A 20,997-nucleotide genomic window follows, 5' to 3' on the forward strand; every position below is an offset into this window, starting at 1 on the left:
AATATTTGTTGTGAGAATGAAGAGCAGCTTTGGAGTAGCAGTGTTGAGGTCCCACAGAAGACAGATCGAGGCTCAACACAGGCTGTGTGTGGCTGGAGGACTAGAGACAATGGGCTCATGTTCAGACATGAGAGGTTTGTACCTGGTAGGAAGAAAATGGTTTTCAGAAAAGGTGGGTCAGGCAGTGAAAGAGGTTTCCCGGGGACATTGTGCAGTCACCCTCCTTGGACACGGTCACCGTTTACTGCAGGGCGACAATAGGACTGTGGCAGATGGTCTTTGTGAACACCCCCTGCCCACCCCATTAAAGCAAGGCAATAGGGAGGAAAAGGGGAGAGAGATTGCAAGTTGGGAAGGTTAAAAATGATTTACTTATGCTACTAATAAACAGAGAAAATAATACAAAATATACAAAACCAGTCTTGAATTTCCTGGGGTAATGCAGTGTTTCCCACCATGGAGCCGGTGTCACTCCAGTGGCTGCATGTGGGAGATTTGAGGGAATTTCTGAAGTTAATGTGTGGATGGGTTTCTGTTAGATGGAGGTTTGTTACCGAACTAGCCAGGCCCAAAGGAATTTCAAGGCCACCTGGGAAAGCTGAAAACAGGAGCTGCTGTGGGAGTGAGGCAGTTCTGCAATGACAGGGCCTCAAGAAGACATAAATCAAGAGACCTATTAGCAGTGAGACTCGGGCGCGTGGGCAGCTCATGAACATAGACAATATCCAATCAGCGAATGCATGCTTGTAGCGTGGATGCGTGATCAGGAAATAACTGCATATATAAGGAGGCTTGTTTCTGTAATAAATGGCTTTGCTTGAATTCATATTGGATTGTGTGGAGTCCATGATTTTTCACCCTCACAGCTGCAGGACAGGCACCCGGAAGACCTGGGCTGGACTCTTCGACTAACCAGAACTGGATTCAGAGATGCAGGGTCTGGAAACCAGGCCCAGGATAGCAGGCACGACAAGCAGGGTCCTCTTCAGATGGCGGCCATGGTTGAAGAGGACGAGACCCTTGTGATCTCTCACTCTTACAGGGTGTATGATGTGTGTGGGGCGGAATACTCGGTCAATTTTAGTCACCTGTTCTGTTTGCTCCTCCTTGCAAATACACCCCTCTCACTTATGGGACGTGCAATATTTATCAGTAACCTTGACTGCCATAGCAATAAGTGTAAACCTGGGCCTCTCCTGCATGTCATTGCTACCGTTATGAGCTCCAGAGCGAAGAGTCTCAAAAAAACGCAGCCAAATTCAGAAAAGTGCAGTTACTTAGAAGAACTTAGCTGAAAGGAAAATTCACTACAAGAGAAACTAGTCTTGTTTTAAAACAAAACCAGGACAGGCACTCATGGCTTGAGACCAATGATCTCTGAAGGTCATTTGCAACTTGATTATGCTCTGATTGTATGGTGCCAGGACAGCCTTTTTGTGCCTTCTTGGCCCACTGGATAGAGGGCCAGCAATGAGGAGAAGGAGCTCAGGTTCTCAGGCAAGAAGACAGGCAGTGTGCAGGAGCTGTCCTGAATGTTCTGAGTAAGGTAAGAAAGGACTGCAGAAGGCATCTCCGCACCTACTAGAAGATCGTACGATCTGTGCACGCCAGGTCTTGGGACAAGTTTTCCCAAAGATGCTGTGGCAGTATATTCCCTTCCTGTTCTCCAGCTTTTCTTTTCCACCTGGTCTTTCCCTCACCCCAAAATTCTACGTCTCAAGGCTGGGGTTAAGACAGGTTGTCCTGGACTTTCCTGGGACAGTATTGCCTCTGCCTTGTCAATACCACATTCATTCCTACTTCTCCTCACTACTGCTTCACAATTTTGAGCTTCCCAAGGAAAAAGAAAAGGTGTATACAACAAAGTGATGGAGTGACTGAACTGCCTTGTGTTGTTCTACCCCAGTATAGCCCACGTAGGCAGAGATGTTTAGAAACCAGAGGCTACACTCAAGTCATGACTAAGTACAGTCAATACCAAAGTAGTCGACAATCACTGCACAACCTTCTCCAACAACCTGATCCGATAACCAGGCCTGAGCATGATGAGAAAAAGGCATGGGCTGGGATGCAGAAGAACTTTAATGAGACAAAAGAAAACAAAATAAGGTGGCTCTGAGGGCAGCTCCAGTAGCCAGAACACCGGGGCAGACAGGAGTATGTGACCCATGGTTGTGGTACAGATCCAGCCAGGTGTCCATCTGCCTGTCCCACAGAGGGAGGAGGGCCAGCAGGTCCTCCCTAGGCTGGCTTTGTGGGGCTCACAGCCCAGGGGAGCACAAGAGAACAGAGACACAAGAGGGAGAGAAGACATGGGGAGAAGGGAAAGACAGCATGGGCTGTGCTTTCTGAGAGCCCAGGCTGGCCCTGTCTTTTTACAAAGGGTGCTGGGCTTGCCCAGCCCATCTGAAAGGAGCAACCTGATGATTTGTCTCCGGTCCAGCCCTATCCTTTAGGTCCCTGGTTTCCTTCCCCAGGGCCATCACCATCAGATTTAGCAGGGGAAACACCTCCTCGTGCCACAGATGCCGCTGCCCAAGCCAGACAGGCCCAAAGCCCCCGGAGTTGATGGGCACTCCCTGAGAGCTGAGGATGCTGCCAACAGCAGCGGAGGTGGAGGAGCCCACAGCGGTGTTCTGCGGGAAGGAGCTGAGGATGGGGCCAGGCAGGGTCACCACCACAGCTGGGGGCTCGATGACAACTCTGGAGTCCTGGCACTGCTGGACACAGGGCTCATTGCAGCTGTTGGCCAGCGGGGTTGGGCCGCAGGGCTGGCAGGGCAGGCACGGGTTGTAGCAGGACATGTCTTGTGGCTGGAGCTGCTCCTGGGAGAGAGGACAGGGGGAGGCTGAGCATGAGGGATGACATAGTATCAGCCTTTTGTCCCAACCATGAGAGAGCCAAGGAACAAACTGGAGATGAGAGTTGGAGGCTGTGTAGGTGACCCACAGGCTTTTCCCTCAGAAGAGCCCTGCCAAGAGTGACCAGGGAGATCCCCACGTATCCCATAGCTCAAGAGACACTTCAGCCACACTCCAGAGTCTCTCCTTGTCACACGTTCTGCCCCCTCTCTGCTCCCATGGCAAGCAGCCTCAACACCCTGCATGGGACAAAGGAACAAAGAAACCCCAGAGGAGGAGGAGGAAGAGGAGGAGAATGGTTGTCCGACTCACCTCAGTTCCAAGAAGAGGGAGGCGAGAGGAGTGGATGCGAGAGTGAGGTGCAGGACCCACTTTTATACTGCTTCCTGCACCGCCCCAGGCCCACAGTCACTGCACGCGGGCAGTAATTTTCCAACAGACTCACTTCCAAAGCAAAATATCCTAATTAATGACATAGGTTGTGTTTTGGTTTCTGTCAACGCTCCCCTTTCAATTCCGCATTGCTGCCATGCCCTCCAGGCCACAGCCTCTCATTTCAAGTACCATAGGGGAAGCGCAAGGATTTCCTGTGTGAGAAAACATCGGAACCTGCCAAAAATATGCTCTGTGTAGAGCCCCATGGAGCAGGTTTTTTCCTGACAAATGAGGGGCGTTTAGGAGCTCAGGACAATGTCTTATTCCTCCCACTCTCCTCACACCACAATGCACTTTGGCTGTACACTTTGGACCTGACCAGCTACAGACACAATGGCTTGGGCACATTTCCAAACACTCTGGCCACCCTGTGAGCCCTTTGAGCTGTAGGAGTGCTGGCAAGACGGTCACACTTAGACCAAAGGCCATTAGGGCTTCCAGGAGCTGCGTACTCGGGTCCAGCCCAACGGTCAGAGCTGTTTTTTCTGGGGCTGGGATGGAGCTGCCCTGGCCTCAGGGAAATTTATCCCTGTGTGGGATACAGGCCTGCAGACAGCATGCACTCCTGGCTTGGACTCACACCAGAAGCCTGACACACGGCCAATCCAAAACTAGAGTGTGACTCAGCATGGGTAGGGAGAGTCTATCCCAGGTAGCTTGCCTGCTGAAGGCACTCCCTTGGCCTGCTGGGATGCGTCCCAGCTGACTCCATGTCTGCAGGGCAGGGAAGCGCATCGCCTCCTTGAAGTTGTCTCAGAGCTGTTTTTCTACCCAGGTCCCTTCAGATCCCGTCCAGTCCCTGAGCATCCCCAGCACATGGCACTGCAGGGTCCTGACAGCCCTCACTCACTGGGTAGTTTGGGGAGGTTTCTTTGCCTCTCCAATGGTACCGGTTGTTGCTCCAGCAAGAGGAGGGCTTTGGGGCAGTGGAGGGGAGGCCTGCTGATACCCTAATGCCAGGAGATGTTTTTCCTGGTGATACAGGGAATTGACAATTAACTAATGAACACTTAAAGAACTGACACTTGAGAACTAACCCTACCCCACATCACTAAAGACACTTAGAGAGTGTTAACCCTTTAACCCACATCACTATTGCCCAGCCTTGCTTATCTCTGTGTAACTTATTGTTAGAAAAACAGGACTTCACTGACGCCTTGCAAAAATGGTAATCCTTGGATGCATCCTTGATGCATCCTTGGGTGAACTAGATAACAGAAACTTGGGCACAGGACAGGAGCTACACCAGTTTTAACCAGCTCAGCAGTCTGAGTCCCAACCAACTCATCACACCGAACCAAAGGTGACCGTGTACAAAGAAGAAGACCCGGCTTCACGATCACTGTGCAGCTGCAACCAGGAGAGCCGGAGGTGGAGACTATGGAAATGGTCTCCTGAACTCATTGTAATAAGAACCGCCTTCTTGGGGACAGGTTATGAACATGTACAGGCGTTCCTAAAACTTCATGAATACGTAACACTTTACTGCATTTCACCAAGTTCACAGCTACTGTAATTTTACACACGCATTGGGTGAAATGATTCCACGTTTGTCCGGCATCATAAAGAAATACATACCTTCCTGATAACCTCAAGGGTTAAGGTCATTCAGCGCCTCACTGGGACCCAGGGATGAGCCCCAGGTGGAGTGGAGATTTCTGCAAGGCTTTTGTTCCTTCTTTTTACTGACAATTCAGGAGAGCTCCTCAGCACCGCCCAGTCTGTTTGGCCAGGACGTTGAAGTTTGTGTGTCTGTTCTCTTCCACCCTTCAAGTCTCTCCCTGATGCTGACCCCTGGCCCTTTGGGCACAGCTACCAAAAGAGTTCTGTTTTCTGAGACCACCCACATATTTCTTGAACAATCCCCTTATTTAGCATGAAGGATGAGCAGAGGGAGATGAGCCGCCCACTCTTCCCTTGGATGTGAATGGACTGAAGCATAAAACTCCTAACTCGAGACACCTTTGTGCAGTGTGCTGTGTGGCACTAATGAGGTTTCATCGCACTCACCACCAAGACAGATACAGAGACTGTCAGACTGACAAGTGGAGAAATCTTCCCTTCCTTCTGATATTCAAATCTCTTTCTTTCTCTTTCTCTTTCTCTTTCTCTTTCTCTTTCTCTTTCTCTTTCTCTTTCTCTTTCTTCTCTTTCTCTTTCTCTTTCTCTTTCTCTTTCTCTTTCTCTTTCTCTTTCTCTTTCTCTTTCTCTTTCTCTTTCTCTTTCTCTTTCTCTCTCTCTCTCTCTCTCTCTTTCTCTTTCTCTTTCTCTTTCTCTTTCTCTCTTTCTCTTTCTCTTTCTCTTTCTCTTTCTCTTTCTCTTTCTCTTTCTCTCAACACTCAAAGGTACCATTGTTTTGAGTTTTGTTGTTGAAGTCTTTTGAAATCCTGTTTGCTGTCATTCCACTCAGGCATCTCAAGCCAGCACATGAAAGAAGCCTGCATGGCAGAGCAGGCATGTCAGAAATGAGGAAATGAAATGACAGCATTGATGGGCACCAAAATAGAAACTTTACATAGGATACTCTGCTTTGGAAGTGAGTCTGCTGGGAAATTACTGCCCGCGTGCAGTGACTGTGGTCCTGGGGCGGTGCAGGAGCAGTATAAAAGCGGGTCCTCCTCCTGACTCTCTCATCCACTCCTCTTGCCTCCGTCTCCTTGGGATCAAGGTGAGTAGGAAGCCCTATCTCCACCTCCTTCCACTCCTCCTCCTTTAAGTTTTCTCATTGCATTCCTGCCCTTTAGTCCCATGCAGCGTCTTGAGGGTGTTTGTAGTGTGAGAGGGAATTGGTCAGAAAGTGTGACATGGTGCTGTATTGTTGAGGTGTCTCCTTGAGCTGTGGGCAAGTTGGGATCCCCTTGGGCTTCATCGCTCATGGTGGGGGTGCCTGAGGAGATGGAGAAGTGTGTGTGCCCCCTACACATTGTCCAGCTCTTGTCTGCAGGCCATACCTTGCCTTGCTCATGTTGGGGTGACAAGCTGTTCCTCACTCATCTCCCCTGTTCTTCTTCCCCCTGCCCTCTCTCCCAGGTGCAGCTCCAGCCACAAGACATGTCCTGCTACAACCCGTGCCTGCCCTGCCAGTCCTCTGGCCCAACCCCGCTGGCCAACAGCTGCAATGAGCCCTGTGTCAGGCAGTGCCAGGACTCCCATGTTTACATCCAGCCGTCCCCTGTGGTGGTGACCCTGCCCGGCCCCATCCTCAGCTCCTTCCCGCAGAACACCGCCGTGGGATCCTCCACCTCCGCTGCCGTTGGCAGCATCCTCAGCTCTCAGGGAGTGCCCATCAACTCCGGGGGCTTTGGCCTGTCTGGCTTGGGCAGCGGCATTTGTGGCACGAGGAGGTGTTTCCCCTGCTAAAGCTGCTGGTGATGGCCCTGGGGAAGGCCCCCAGGGACACACAAGATGGGACTGGTCTTGGGAGGGAGAACTGGGTTGTTGGTTTCAGAGGGGCTGAGCAACCCTGGTATCTGTTGCAAAGGGACGGGGCCAGTCTGGGCTCTCAGGAAGCACGGCCCATGCCGATTTTCTCCTCTTCCAGTGCCTTCTGTTCCTCTTGTGTCCTTGTTCTCCTGTGCTCCTCTGGGCTGTGAGTTCCACAAAGTCAGCCTAGGGAGGACCTGCTGGCCGTTCCCCCTCTGTGGGACAGTCAGACGGAGACCTGGTTCAACCTCTTCCACAGCCGTGAGTTACATATTCCTGTCTGCCCCTGGTGCTTCCTGCTCCAGGATCTCCATTCCAATCCACTTCTTTCCCTCTTTTGCCTCATTAAAGTTCTTCTGCACCTGAGCTCATGTCTCTGTGTCATCTTTTCCTCTGCAGATGCTTTCCCAAGGTGCCCAGGGAGAAGAATGGTCTTCAAGAATTATGCTGGGAGGGCTGTTTTTAGTGTGCTTGTGTGGTGGCTTTTGGCACAATTGTGTTTATTCTGACTGGGATGGAATTCTCTTTCCCTACAGCAGTGTTCATAATGCTGTGCTTTGCAGTTGTAGCTGGAAAGGTTCTGATGACAGCACATCTGTGTTTTGGCTTTTGTTGAGCAGTGCTTGCACAGCAGCAAGGTTGTGTCTCCAGCCACACTCCCAAAGGCTAATAGGCTGGTGCTAGGCAAGAGAATGGGATGGGACAAGGCAGGACATCTGCAGGACAGTTGACTCAGAGTGACCAAAGGGACATTCGGTACCATATGACATTGTGCTGAGCAAGAACTGTAAGAGAAATAAGGAGGAAGTGGAGGGGCCGTTCATTATTTGTCCATTCATTTTTCAAAGCAACCACTACATGTACTCTGGCCTTGCTTTGCGGGAATTGGCTGAAAATCACCTCCTGATAGAAAACAGCAGATAAATCTTTTTTACTATGCTTTGCTTTTCTACGTGGCCTCTGCATTTCTTCCTCACACTGCTTGTATCTCAGCCTACAACTCTGTAATGTCTGTAATTCTCCATGTCTTGCTCAAGGAGGTGGAAGTAATAGAGCATCTCGGTGGACATCTGGTGACCAGACAAGGTCACGTCACCCCGGTCTTTTTGGTGCTTCTTGTGGGGTTTGAGACAGCAGCACTTTTGATTTGAGCAGGTTTTAGCTGTAGCAGTTACCAATTTACAGGCCACTGTACAGCAAAGGCAGTTTGCTCACTGAACTGCTTATCTCTCGATTTTGCTGATGTTTGGAACATGTTAATAGACGCAAATATTCTGGGCTTTGTCCTGGCATTGGGGCCCTTTCAGTGCTGGGGGAGCTGTCTAGCGGAGAGGAAGAGGAAATTCAGCTCCCTCTTCCCTGAGAAACGTATGTGGGGTTGTTTTCTTGTGTATACCCCTGGGGTTATTGCTTATTCTTTAGTGAGGTGTTTACTGATATTAATTAAAACCGGTGATTTACTGTGAGTTTTGTGGACTCTGGTGTAAAGCTGGGGGCAACTTCAAGTTCTTCTGCATCCCAGTCCAAGCCTGTGTGTCATCCTTTTCCCTGCAGACACTGTTCCAAGATACCCATTGAGAGAAACGTTCCTCACGGTGATTCTAGGAAGCAGTTCTTGGGGATGGTTGGGCGGTGGTTGTTAACACGAAGATTTTTGAGTGAACGACTGTGGCCAGGCTTTTCAAAGTACTTGTTCTTCAGAAGGTGCTGAGGCATCGAGCTAGTGCTGTGAAGTGGTGGATGATTGCTTTTGCATCACTTGTTATTTCGTTTTTTTTTTTTCACTTCCCCTCTAGGAGTGTCCTTATCTTGACCCAAAGGTATTTTGCTCTCCTTTTCTTCCAAATCTGCCCCCATACTGTTGGGACAGTGAACGAAGAGAACAGTTGGTAGGTGGTTAATGCTGACTGGGTTCTACACACCACACAGACCCACATGCACCCACATGCACCCACATGTCCTCATCTTGCTCCTTCCCGTTCTGTGCCCAGAGCTTCCTGGGAATGTTTCTGGAGGGAGGGAGCAGGGAGAGGCACTGGCAGGAGAAGAGGCAGCGGGTTCAGGCTGAGTGTCTCCAAGGGCTGTTCAGAATGTCTCTAAAGCAGGGTGGTGAGCAGCAGCAAAGGCTGCAGAGAGGCTTGCAGATGAGGAAAGGAGCTGCTCAACTGCTGTAGGACACAGCTGGACAAGGTGACGCATGTCCAGATAGAACCAGCCCTATTTCCCCATGAATCCCTCATGCCCCGAGAGGCAGCAGCCCAACAGCATGGCCAGGCAAAAGTGATTTTGCAGTAACGCCAGCAAAACAGGTGCAACTCCAGCACTGTTTTTGGGGACCAAGCACACTCATCAGCATCCTGGCCATGGCGACCAGGACCTCAGATAGGAGATACAGGGTAGTGACTATCCCACTCTTCTCAGCACCTGGAAGCACCTGCAACACTGCTGTAATGCAAGTAAGACGTGATGCAAGAAACACCTTGGCCAAGTGGAGTGTGTTCAGCAGAAGGTGTTCCAGGATGGTGAGGAGCTGGAGCACTTGTGTGGGGAGCAGTGACGGGGGGCACGGGGCTTGCTGAAGACAATATTTGTTGTGAGAATGAAGAGCAGCTTTGGAGTAGCAGTGTTGTGGTCCCACAGAAGACAGATCGAGGCTCAACACTGGCTGTGTGTGGCTGGAGGACTAGAGACAATGGGCTCATGTTCAGACATGAGAGGTTTGTACCTGGTAGGAAGAAAATGGTTTTCAGAAAAGGTGGGTCAGGCAGTGAAAGAGGTTTCCCGGGGACATTGTCCAGTCACCCTCCTTGGACACGGTCACCGTTTACTGCAGGGCGACAATAGACTGTGGCAGATGGTCTTTGTGAACACCCCCTGCCCACCCCATTAATGCAAGGCAATAGGAGGAAAAGGGAGAGAGATTTGCAAGTTGGGAAGGTTAAAAATGATTTACTAATGCTACTAATAAACAGAGAAAATAATACAATATATACAAAACCAGTCTTGAATTTCCTGGGGTAATGCAGTGTTTCCCACCATGGAGCCGGTGTCACTCCAGTGGCTGCATGTGGGAGATTTGAGGGAATTTCTTGAAGTTAATGTGTGGATGGGTTTCTGTTAGATGGAGATTTGTTACCGAACTAGCCAGGCCCAAAGGAATTTCAAGGCCACCTGGGAAAGCTGAAAACAGGAGCTGCTGTGGGAGTGAGGCAGTTCTGCAATAACAGGGCCTCAAGAAGACATAAATCAAGAGACCTATTAGCAGTGAGACCCGGGCGCGTGGGCAGCTCATGAACATAGACAATATCCAATCAGCGAATGCATGCTTGTAGCGTGTCCTATCATTGGTTGTCACCGAGAAGAGCCTGGCTCCATCCTCCTGACACTCACCCTTTCCATATTGATCCCTATGAATGAGTCCCTCCTCAGACTCCTCTTGTCCAGCTCCAGAGCCCCAGCTCCCTCAGCCTTTCCTCACACGGGAGATGCTCCACTCCCTTCAGCATCTTGGTGGCTGCGCTGGACTCTCTCCAGCAGTTCTCTGCCCTGCTGGAACTGAGGGGCCCAGAACTGGACACAATATTCCAGATGTTGTCTCACCAGGGCAGAGTAGAGGTGCAGGAAAACCTCTCTACACCTACTGACCACCCCCTTCTAACCCACCCCAGGTACCATTGGCTTCCTGGCCACAAGGGCCCCCTGCTGGCTCATGGTCACCCTGCTGTCCCTCAGGGCCCCCAAGTCACTTTCCCCTACACTGCTCTCTAACAGGTTGTTCCCCAACTTATATTGGAACCTGGGGTTGTTCCTACCCAGATGCAACACCCTACACTTGCCTTTGTTCTGTTTCATTAAATTTTTCCCTGCCCAACTCTCCAGCCTGTCCAGGTCTCTGGCTGGCAACACAGCCAGCACAAGCTCTCCAAATGAGCCCTGCTAATTCCTGTCCCAGCATCCTTTTGTCCCGTGAGATAAAACTTTCCCAATTATCACTTTCTGTACTGGTGTCTTATAAAACCAGCTGTTATCAAAGAATCCAAAGCCCTGCCTGTAGGATCAGTCCTGTAGCTAATAATTTATGGACTGAATTTTTCTGTTCCATCCCACATCGTCACCTGAAGATGGAAGGAGGGAAGAGATAAATCACTTGTGCCCCAGACTCTTTCACCAACTGTCCCAAGGCCTTGAAGTCTTTCTTCATTCCCATCAGACTATGGGATGCAGCTTCCTTCCCACCTGTCTGGAAGGTCAACAGTGGGTAGTAGTTTGTCAAGTGCACCAGATTCAGGAGTTCCCTGGTGATATCCCTGATCCAGGCTTCAGGTAGACTGCACACTTCCCTATGATGGAGGTCAACTCTGCATATGGGGCCCTCTGTTCCTCTCAGAAGGGAATCGCTTACTACAATTACCCTTCTTTCTTTATTATCGGAGGTAGTCTTGAGGTGTGGAGTCAACTGCCTCTTCCTATGTGACCTCATAGGTGGGCCTTGCACCGCATCCTCACCTACCTCTTCTTCAAGATCCAGGGCCTCATACCTATTATGGAGGGGCACCTGGGAAAGCAAAGCAGGCAGGGAGGGGGGTTGGCCATGATGCGGAACTGGAGCTTGCTTCAAACCCTTCTCATCTTCTTGGTCCCCTGCCTCTGCCTGACAGCGATAGGGCAGGGGCTGTCTTGGGTCTCCCCACTCTGCCTGACAGGGTGGAGGGTCCATCACCTTTTGGAGGGCATCTCCCTAGGACCTTCCTGACTGGCACACCAGGGAGTTACTCCACCAGTTGATCTCCTTTTCACACTCCCTGATGCTCCTCAGTCTCTCGACCTCCTCCTTAAGTTTCACCACCATGCTGGGAAGATCCTCCACCTGCTCACACCTCACACAGGTGGATGCCAGCCTCCCTCCCCTGGCATCAGTAGGCTCTGGAACTCCCTGCAGCCAGAGACCTGAACAGCCACAGTTTGGGAAAGGCCTTCCATCTGGGTTGCCATAGTCTTTTTGCGACAAGCTCTCTGTCTGGAGGAGACCATAGTCAGATGCAGTCTGGGACATGGGCAATAGGTGAGATAGTCTAACAAGCAAGGAGTGACAACCTCTACACCCTGCTGCACAGCCTACCACACCTGCTGCTGCAGCACAGTATGGGTGGTACCCACTCACTTCACAAGCTGGTTGCCCCTCCCAGCACCTGGTAGGTAGTGATGTGTTGCTGCCCTCTCTGAGACTTTTTCAAGGCAAGGGCCGGGGGTGTGATCACCCACGCCACATCACCTGCTTTCTAAAGGGCTGCCGGGAGCTTCCGGGTTGCAAAATCAAAACCCAAAAACTCCCCTGTACCCTGTACCACAGTCCAGGAGATTCCTCCAGTGCATTGATGATAACTTCCTCATGCAGATGGTGGAGGAGCCGACTAGGAGAGGTGTACTGCTGGATCTCATCCTCACTAACAAGGAGGGTCTGGTCGAAGCAGTAAAGGTTGAGGGCTGCCTGGGTTGCAGTGACCACGAGATGGTGGAGTTCAGCATCTTGTGTGGCAGGAACAGAATAGCAAGTAGAATTGCAACCCTGGACTTCAGCAGGGCTAACTTTGGCCTTTTCAAGCAATTGCTGGGGGAAATCCCATGGGCAAGACTGCTTGAAGGAAAAGGGGCCCAAGATAGCTGGATTGCATTCTTCCATTACTTCTTCCACGCTCAGGATCAGAGCATCCCCACATGAAGAAAGTCAAGGAAGGGAGCCAGGAGGCCTGTGTGGTTGAATAGGGATCTGTCGGGTATGCTCAAGCAGAAGAGGAGAGTTTACAGGTCATGGAAGCAGGGGCTGGCCACTTGGGAAGAATATAAGGCTGCTGTTAGAGGATGTAGGAAGGCAGCTAGGATAGCCAAGGCCACCTTAGAATTACAGCTGGTGAGAGGGGTCAAGGACAGCAAAAAGAACTTTTTCAAATACATAGCAGATAAAACCAATATCAGAGGCAATGTAGGCCCACTGATGAACGGGGTGGGTGCCCTGGTGGCAGAAGATACAGAGAAGGCAGAATTACTGAATGCCTTCTTTGTCTCTGTCTACTCTGCCGGAGGCTATCCTGGGGAGCCCTGTACCCCTGAGACCCCGGATGAAGCCAGGTCAATGGAGGAGTTTGCTTTAGTCGATGAGGACTGGGTTAGGGAGCAATTACATAGTCTGGACATCCATAAATCCATGGGTCCAGATGGGATGCATCCACGGGTGCTGAGGGAGCTGGCTGAAGTCATTGCTGGACCGCTCTCCATCATCTTTGCCAAGTCTTGGGAAACGGGAGAGGTGTCCGAGGATTGGAGGAAAGCAAATGTAACTCCAGTCTTCAAAAAGGGCAAGAAGGAGGACCCGGGTAATTATAGACCGGTCAGCCTCACCTCTGTCCCTGGGAAAGTAATGGAACAGCTTATCCTTGGTGCCATCTCAAGGCATATCAAGGATAAGAGGGTTATTAGGGGCAGTCAGCATGGCTTTACCGAGGGTAAGTCATGCTTGACCAACCTCATAGCCTTTTATGAGAATGTAACAAGGTGGATGGATGATGGCAGAGCAGTGGATGTGGTCTACCTTGACTTCAGTAAAGCCTTTGACACAGTCTCCCACAGCATCCTCACAGCTAAGTTGAGGAGGTGTGGTCTAGACAATAGAGTAGTGAGGTGGGTTGCAAACTGGCTTAAGGAGAGAAGCCAGAGAGTGGTAGTCAATGGTGAGGAGTCTAGTTGGAGGCCAGTATCTAGTGGAGTGCCTCAGGGGTCAGTATTGGGGCCAATATTATTCAATATATTCATTAACGATTTGGACGAGGGAACAGAGTGTACTATCAGCAAGTTTGCTGATGACACTAAGCTGGGAGGGATGGCTGACACGCCAGAAGGCTGTGCTGCCATCCAGCAGGACCTGGACAGGCTGGAGAATTGGGCGGGGAATAACCTAATGAAATTTAACAAGGGAAAGTGTAGAGTCCTGCATCTGGGCAGGAACAACCCCAGGTTCCAGTATAGGTTGGGAAATTACATATTAGAGAGCAGTGTAGGGGAAAGGGACCTGGGGGTCCTGGTGGACAACAGGATGACCATGAGCCAGCACTGTGCCCTTGTGGCCAGGAAGGCCAATGGCATCCTGGGGTGTATTAGAAGGGGGGTGGCTAGTAGATCGAGAGAGGTCCTCCTTCCCCTCTACTCTGCCCTGGTGAGACCACATCTGGAATATTGTGTCCAGTTCTGGGCCCCTCAGTTCAAGAAGGACGGGGAACTGCTGGAGAGAGTCCAGCGTAGGGCAACCAAGATGATTAAGGGAGTGGAGCACCTCCCTTATGAAGAAAGGCTGAGGGAGCTGGGTCTCTTTAGTTTGGAGAAGAGGAGACTAAGGGGGGACCTCATTAATGTTTATAAATATATAAAGGTGAGTGCCATGAGGATGGAGCCAGGTTCTTCTTGGTGGCAAACAATGGTAGGACAAGGGGTAATGGGATCAAACTGGAACACAAGAGGTTCCGCTTAAATTTGAGAAAAAACTTCTTCTCAGTGAGGGTGACAGAGCACTGGAACAGGCTGCCCAGGGAGGTTGTGGAGTCTCCTTCTCTGGAGACATTCAAAACCTGCCTGGACATGTTCCTGTGCGACCTCACTTAGGCGTTCCTGCTCCAGCAGGGGGATTGGACTAGATGATCTTTTGAGGTCCCTTCCAATCCCTAACATACTGTGATACTGTGATGTGATCTGCTGATCTGCAGCTCCGGCTGAGCTGGCTCCGATCACCTGACCTCAGGGACTGATCTGCTGGTGAGAGATGGTGGGTGATTGTGTTTGCATCACTTGTTATTTCTGTTTTTTTTTTTTTTTTCCTTTTTTGGCCTTCCCCTGTCAGAGTGTCTTAATCTTGGCCCAAGGATATTTTGCTCTCTTCCTCTTCCAAGTCTCCTCCATACCATTGGGACATTGGATTCAGAGAACAGCTGGTAGGTGCTTAGTTCTGACCAGGTTCCATACACCACACAGACCAACAGGCTGATGCCAAAAATGAGAAATTAGTAATAATAAGAATAAGGTTCATAAATGTTAGGCACTCAAAAAGAATAAAGTTCACAGATGTCACCTGTTAGGCATTTATTAGGTGTTAGGGTACAAGAACAGTATTAGTTAAGATAAGCAAGAGAAGGCTAGGAGACCATGGGCTTGCTCTTAGAAGATAAGGAGATGAGACCAGAGCAAGAAACAGTTCAGACTGTCTTTGCAGTTATAAGGTGAAAAACAAAGGAACCGTGCTCACCCAGGACTTCGGTTCAACTGGGGGCAGCATGAAAAAGGCTACTTTCTTCCTCCCAAGACCCTCAGAAACCCCAACTCATTGAAGTATGCTTGCGAAGGGGACATTTACATATGCTAAGTGGTTCCAAGAAATGTAATACATATGTAAAACCTTTTCTGGTAATGTAATGAATATGTATGATCTGTGTGGATATAACCTTTGTCTGGAACTATTTTGGAACCCTCGCTAGGTGGAGGTATCCCTGCAAGTGCCTGGCACCGATAAATAATGCTGCTTCTTAAGTATTAAGCTCTGGTTTTAGGAGTTTCTTCATTTTGCTGATTTTACAGTATCAAGGCAGTGCATGTCATCATCATCTTGCTCCTTCCCGTTCTGTGCCCAAGGCTTCCTGGGAATGTTTCTGGAGGGAGGGAGCAGGGAGAGGCACTGGCAGGAGAAGAGGCAGCGGGTTCAGGCTGAGTGTCTCCAAGGACTGTCCAGAATGTCTCTAAAGCAGCGTGGTGAGCAGCAGCAAAGGCTGCAGAGAGGCTTGCAGATGAGGAAAGAAGCTTCTCAACTGCTTTAGGACACAGCTGGGCAAGATGATGCATGAGCCAGCCCTGTTTCCCCATGAACCCCTCATGCCCTGAGAAGCCTAACAGCAGGGCCAAGGAAAGATTCTTTTGCAGTAATGCCAGAAAAATGGATGTGACTGCAGCACTGTTTTTGGGGACCAAGGACATTCACCAGCATCCTGGCCAAGGTGACCAGGACTTCAGATAGGAGATAAAGGGTAGTGACTATCCCACTCTCTTCAGCACTCACCTGAAAGCACCTACAACATTGCTGTATTGTAAGAAACACCTGGGCCAACTGGACTGTGTTCAACAGAAGTTTGTCCAAAGGAGCACTTGTGTGGGGAGCAGTGGCTGAGGGCACAGGGCTTGCTGAGCATAAAGACAATATATGGTGTGAGAACGAAGTGCAGCTTTGGAGTTGCAATGGTGAGGTCCCACAGAAGACAGATCCAGACTCAACCCTGTGGCAGTGCGTGGCTGGATGACTAGAGACAATGGGCTCATGTTCAAACATGAGAGGTTTGTCCCTGGTAGTGTCGCTGTTGACACGGACAAACAACACAGACAAAGTTCTTCTTATGTACAAACAGCAGTCTCTTCTATTACAGCAGACATTTTCTTATGTATTCTTTATCAGCATGTGTCTTCTTACTATTAGTTACAGGCTGCAATAAAAAGATATCATTGGTTAATTTTACTGTCATCAAAGCTATTCCTTATCTTGCCAGTCCCCTATTCTGCAGTCAGTTAGTTCCTTCAAGTTGTTTACTTCCCTGGATGTTCTTTGCTTCCTTTGTTCTCAAGGCTACATCTTAATATCTTCAAGGTCAATTTCTATCTCCATACCCTTAGTCAGGGGATCTATGGACCCACCGTAGTCCCCCACAAGGTAGGAGGAAAATGGTTTTCAGCTCAAGGAGGGTCAAGCAGTGAAAGAGGTTTCCTGGAGACATTGTCCAGTCACCCTCCTTGGACACTCATGGCTGACTGAGTGTAGAGCAAGGCCTTGGACCCAATGGCCTCTGGAGGTCCCCTTCAACATGCATATGCTCTGATCCTATGGTCCAGGACAGCGTTTTTGTGCCTTCTTTGCCCACTGGATAGAGGGCCAGCAATGAGGAGAAGGAGCTCAGGTTCCCAGGGGAGAAGACAGGCAGTGTGCAGGAGCTGTCCTGGTTGCTCTGAGTAAGGTAAGAAAAGATTGCAGAAGGCATCTCTGCACCAACTAGAAGATCGTACGATCTGTGCATGCCAGGTCTTGGGACAAATTTTCCCAAAGATGCTGTGACAGTATTTTCCCTTCCTGTTCTCCAGCTTTTCTTTTCCACCTGGTCTTTCCCTCACCCCAAAATTCTACGTCTCAAGGCTGGGGTTAGGACAGGTTCTGCTGGGCTTCCCTGGGACAGTATTGCCTCTGCCTTGTCAATACCACATTAATTCCTCCTTCTCCTGACTACTTGCTTCACAATGTCGAGCTTCCCAAGGAAAAAGAAAAGCCATATTCAACAAAGTGATGGTAGTGACTGAACTGCCTTGTGTTGTTCTACCCCAGTATAGCCCACATAGGCGGAGATGTTTAGAAATCAGAGGCTACACCCAAGTCATGACTAAGTATAGTCAATACCAAAGTAGTTGACATTCACTGCACAACCTTCCCCAACAATCCCATCCCAGAACCAGGGCTGAGCAACATCTCTCTCCCTGGACATCTTGGGAGAGCATCAGCAGGTGAAAGGACGAGACAAAGACATGGGCTGGAATGCAGAAGAACTTTAATGAGTCAAAAAGAAAGCAAGGTGGCTCTGAGGAGAAGCTCCAGTACTCAGAACACCAGAGGCAGACAGGAGTATGTGACCCATGGCTGTGGTGCAGATCCTTCCCACAGAGGAAGCAGGGCCAGCAGTTCCTCCCTAGGCTGGTTTTATTGGGCTCACAGCCCAGGAGAGCACAGGAACAAGGACATGAAAAGGAAGAGGAGACACAGGAAGAGGGATAAGGCAGCACGGGCTGTGCTTTCTGAGAGGGCAGGCTGGCCCTGTCCTTTTGCAAGAGCTGCTGGGGTTGCTCAGCCCTTCTCAAAGGAACAACCTGATGCTTTGTCTTCAGTCCAGCCCTATCTGGTGGGTCTCTGGTTTCCTTCCCCAGGGCCATCACCATCAGCTTTAGCAGGGGAAACACCTCCTCGTGCCGCAGATGCCGCTGCCCAAGCCAGACAGGCCAAAGCCCCCGGAGTTGATGGGCACTCCCTGAGAGCTGAGGATGCTGCCAACGGCAGCGGAGGTGGAGGAGCCCACGGCGGTGTTCTGCGGGAAGGAGGTGAGGATTGGGCCAGGCAGGGTCACCACCACAGCTGGGGGCTCAATGACAACTCTGGAGTCCTGGCACTGCTGGACACAGGGCTCATTGCAGCTGTTGGCCAGTGGGGTTGGGCCACAGGGCTGGCAGGGCAGACACGGGTTGTAGCAGGACATGTCTTGTGGCTGGAGCTGCAGCTAGGAGACAGGACAGAGGGAGGCTGAGCATGAGGGATGGCAGAGTATCAGCCTTTCTCCCAACCGTGAGAGAGCCAAGGAACAAACTGGAGATGAGAGATGGAGGCTGTGTAAGTGACCCACAGGCTTTTCCCTCAGAAGAGCCCTGCCAAGAGTGACCAGGGAGATCCCCATGTAGCCCATAGCTCAGGAGACACTTCAGCCACACTCCAGAGTCTGTCCTTGTCACACGTTCTGCCCCCTGTCCGCTCCCATGGCAAGCAGCCTCAACACCCTGCATGAGACAAAGGGACAAAGAAACCCCAGAGGAGGAGGAAGAGGAGGAGAATGGTTGTCCGACTCACCTCAGTTCCAACAAGTCGGAGGTGAGAGGAGTGGATGCGAGAGTGAGGTGCAGGACCCACTTTTATACTGCTCCTGCACCGCCCCAGGCCCACAGTCACTGCACGCGGGCAGTAATTTCCAACAGACTCACTTCCAAAGCAAAATATCCTAATAATCCTATTTCCCTTTCCCTTTCCCTTTCCCTTTCCCTTTCCCTTTCCCTTTCTCTTTCTCTTTCTCTTTCTCTTTCTCTTTCTCTTTCTCTTTCTCTTTCTCTTTCTCTTTCTCTTTCTCTTTCTCTTTCTCTTTCTCTTTCTCTTTCTCTCAACACTCAAAGGTAACATTGTTTTTACTTTTGTTGTGGAAGTCTTGTGAAATCCTATTTGCTGTCATTCCACTCAGGCACTTCAAGCCAGCACATGAAAGAAGCCTGCATGGCAGAGCAGGCATGTCAGAAACGAGGAAATGAAATGACAGCATTGATGGGCACCAAAATAGAAACTTTACATAGGATACTCTGCTTTGGAAGTGAGTCTGCTGGGAAATTACTGCCCGCGTGCAGTGACTGTGGTCCTGGGGCGGTGCAGGAGCAGTATAAAAACGGGTCCTTCTCCTGACTCTCTCATCCACTCCTCTTGCCTCCGTCTCCTTGGGATCAAGGTGAGTAGGAAGCCCTATCTCCACCTCCTTCCACTCCTCCTCCTTTAAGTTTTCTCATTGCATTCCTGCCCTTTAGTCCCATGCAGCGTCTTGAGGGTGTTTGTAGTGTGAGAGGGAATTGGTCAGAAAGTGTGACATGGTGGTGTATTGTTGAGGTGTCTCCTTGAGCTGTGGGCAAGTTGGGATCCCCTTGGGCTTCATCGCTCATGGCGGGGCTGCCTGAGGGGAAGGAGAAGTGTGTGTGCCCCCTACACATTATCCAGCTCTTGTCTGTAGGCCATACCTTGTCTTGCTCATGTTGGGGTGACTAGCTGTTCTTCACTTATCTCCCCTGTTCTTCTTCCCCCTGCCCTCTCTCCCAGGTGCAGCTCCAGCCACAAGACATGTCCTGCTACAACCCGTGCCTGCCCTGCCAGTCCTCTGGCCCAACCCCGCTGGCCAACAGCTGCAATGAGCCCTGTGTCAGGCAGTGCCAGGACTCCCATGTTTACATCCAGCCGTCCCCTGTGGTGGTGACCCTGCCCGGCCCCATCCTCAGCTCCTTCCCGCAGAACACCGCCGTGGGATCCTCCACCTCCGCTGCCGTTGGCAGCATCCTCAGCTCTCAGGGAGTGCCCATCAACTCCGGGGGCTTTGGCCTGTCTGGCTTGGGCAGCGGCATCTGTGGCACGAGGAGGTGTTTCCCCTGCTAAAGCTGCTGGTGATGGCCCTGGGGAAGGCCCCCAGGGACACACAAGACGGGACTGGTCTTGGGAGGGAGAACTGGGTTGTTGGTTTCAGAGGGGCTGAGCAGCCCTGGCATCTGTTGCAAAAGGACGGGGCCAGTCTGGGCTCTCAGGAAGCACGGCCCATGCCGCCTTTCTCCTCTTCCAGTGCCTCCTGTTCCTCTTGTGTCCTTGTTCTCCTGTGCTCCTCTGGGCTGTGAGTTCCACAAAGTCAGCCTAGGGAGGACCTGCTGGCCGTTCCCCCTCTGTGGGACAGGCAGACGGAGACGTGGTTCAACCTCTTCCACAGCCGTGAGTTACATATTCCTGTCTGCCCCTGGTGCTTCCTGCTCCAGGATCTCCATTCCTATCCACCTCTTTCACTCTTTTGCCTCATTAAAGTTCTTCTGCACCTGAGCTCATGTCTCTGTGTCATCTTTTCCTCTGCAGATGCTTTCCCAAGGTGCCCAGGGAGAAGAATGGTCTTCAAGAATTATGCTGGGAGGGCTGTTTTTAGTGTGCTTGTGTGGTGGCTTTTGGCACAATTGTGTTTATTCTGACTGGGATGGAATTCTCTTTCCCTACAGCAGTGTTCATAATGCTGTGCTTTGCAGTTGTAGCTGGAAAGGTTCTGATGACAGCACATCTGTGTTTTGGCTTTTGTTGAGCAGTGCTTGCACAGCAGCAAGGTTGTGTCTCCAGCCACACTCCCAAAGGCCAATAGGCTGGTGCTAGGCAAGAGAATGGGATGGGACAAGGCAGGACATCTGCAGGACAGTTGACTCAGAGTGACCAAAGGGACATTCGGTATCATATGACATTGTGCTGAGCAAGAACTGTAAGAGAAATAAGGAGGAAGTGGAGGGGCCGTTCATTATTTGTCCATTCATTTTTCAAAGCAACCACTACATGTACTCTGGCCTTGCTTTGCAGGAATTGGCTGAAAATCACCTCCTGATAGAAAACAGCAAATAAATCTTTTTTACTATGCTTTGCGTTTCTACGTGGCCTCTGCATTTCTTCCTCACACTGCTTGTATCTCAGCCTACAACTCTGTAATGTCTGTAATTCTCCATGTCTTGCTCAAGGAGGTGGAAGTAATAGAGCATCTCGGTGGACATCTGGTGACCAGACAAGGTCACGTCACCCCGGTCTTTTTGGTGCTTCCTGTGGGGTTTGAGACAGCAGCAGTTTTGATTTGAGCAGGTTTTAGCTGTAGCAGTTACCAATTTACAGGCCACTGTACAGCAAAGG

General features: G+C 50.6%; 3 protein-coding genes and 1 long non-coding RNA gene across 4 annotated transcripts; 2 read left to right on the forward strand and 2 right to left on the reverse strand.

Annotated features, from left to right (window-relative positions):
* Positions 1-352: 352 nt before the first annotated feature.
* Positions 353-3,224, reverse strand: LOC135576169 (uncharacterized). The gene is made up of 2 exons (XR_010467809.1): positions 3,174-3,224; positions 353-2,825 (listed from the first exon to the last, which is right to left on the reverse strand). It is a non-coding gene; the product is annotated as an uncharacterized LOC135576169 (long non-coding RNA).
* A 3,123-nt stretch (positions 3,225-6,347) lies between these two features.
* LOC135576099 (feather keratin 1-like) lies at positions 6,348-6,656 on the forward strand. The gene has a single exon (XM_065039463.1). It carries the CDS (start codon positions 6,348-6,350, stop codon positions 6,654-6,656), a length of 309 nt encoding a protein of 102 aa, XP_064895535.1.
* Positions 6,657-17,318: 10,662 nt separating this feature from the next.
* On the reverse strand, positions 17,319-18,518 carry LOC135576171 (feather keratin 1-like). Its single transcript, XM_065039895.1, has 2 exons — positions 18,400-18,518; positions 17,319-18,055 (listed from the first exon to the last, which is right to left on the reverse strand). The coding sequence occupies exon 2, from the start codon at positions 18,032-18,034 to the stop codon at positions 17,726-17,728; it is 309 nt and encodes a 102-aa protein (XP_064895967.1). The 5' UTR covers positions 18,035-18,055; positions 18,400-18,518; the 3' UTR covers positions 17,319-17,725.
* On the forward strand, positions 18,334-19,731 carry LOC135576100 (feather keratin 1-like). Its single transcript, XM_065039464.1, has 2 exons — positions 18,334-18,420; positions 19,402-19,731. Exons 1-2 carry the CDS (start codon positions 18,334-18,336, stop codon positions 19,729-19,731), a joined length of 417 nt encoding a protein of 138 aa, XP_064895536.1.
* The last annotated feature ends 1,266 nt before the right edge of the window (positions 19,732-20,997 follow it).

The sequence above is a fragment of the Columba livia genome, chromosome 23 (assembly GCF_036013475.1).
Source record: "Columba livia isolate bColLiv1 breed racing homer chromosome 23, bColLiv1.pat.W.v2, whole genome shotgun sequence".
NCBI classification, from domain to species: domain Eukaryota; kingdom Metazoa; phylum Chordata; class Aves; order Columbiformes; family Columbidae; genus Columba; species Columba livia.

What these genes read in the sequence shown, in the direction of transcription:
- LOC135576099 (XM_065039463.1), top strand. Translation starts at nt 6,348, where the DNA reads ATGTCCTGCTACAACCCGTGCCTGCCCTGCCAGTCCTCTGGCCCAACC.
- LOC135576171 (XM_065039895.1), bottom strand. Translation starts at nt 18,034, where the DNA reads ATGTCCTGCTACAACCCGTGTCTGCCCTGCCAGCCCTGTGGCCCAACC.
- LOC135576100 (XM_065039464.1), top strand. Translation starts at nt 18,334, where the DNA reads ATGAGACAAAGGGACAAAGAAACCCCAGAGGAGGAGGAAGAGGAGGAG. An exon ending in TCAGTTCCAACAAGTCGGAG is followed by an intron (nt 18,421 to 19,401) that starts GTGAGAGGAGTG and finishes CCTCTCTCCCAG; the next exon opens with GTGCAGCTCCAGCCACAAGA.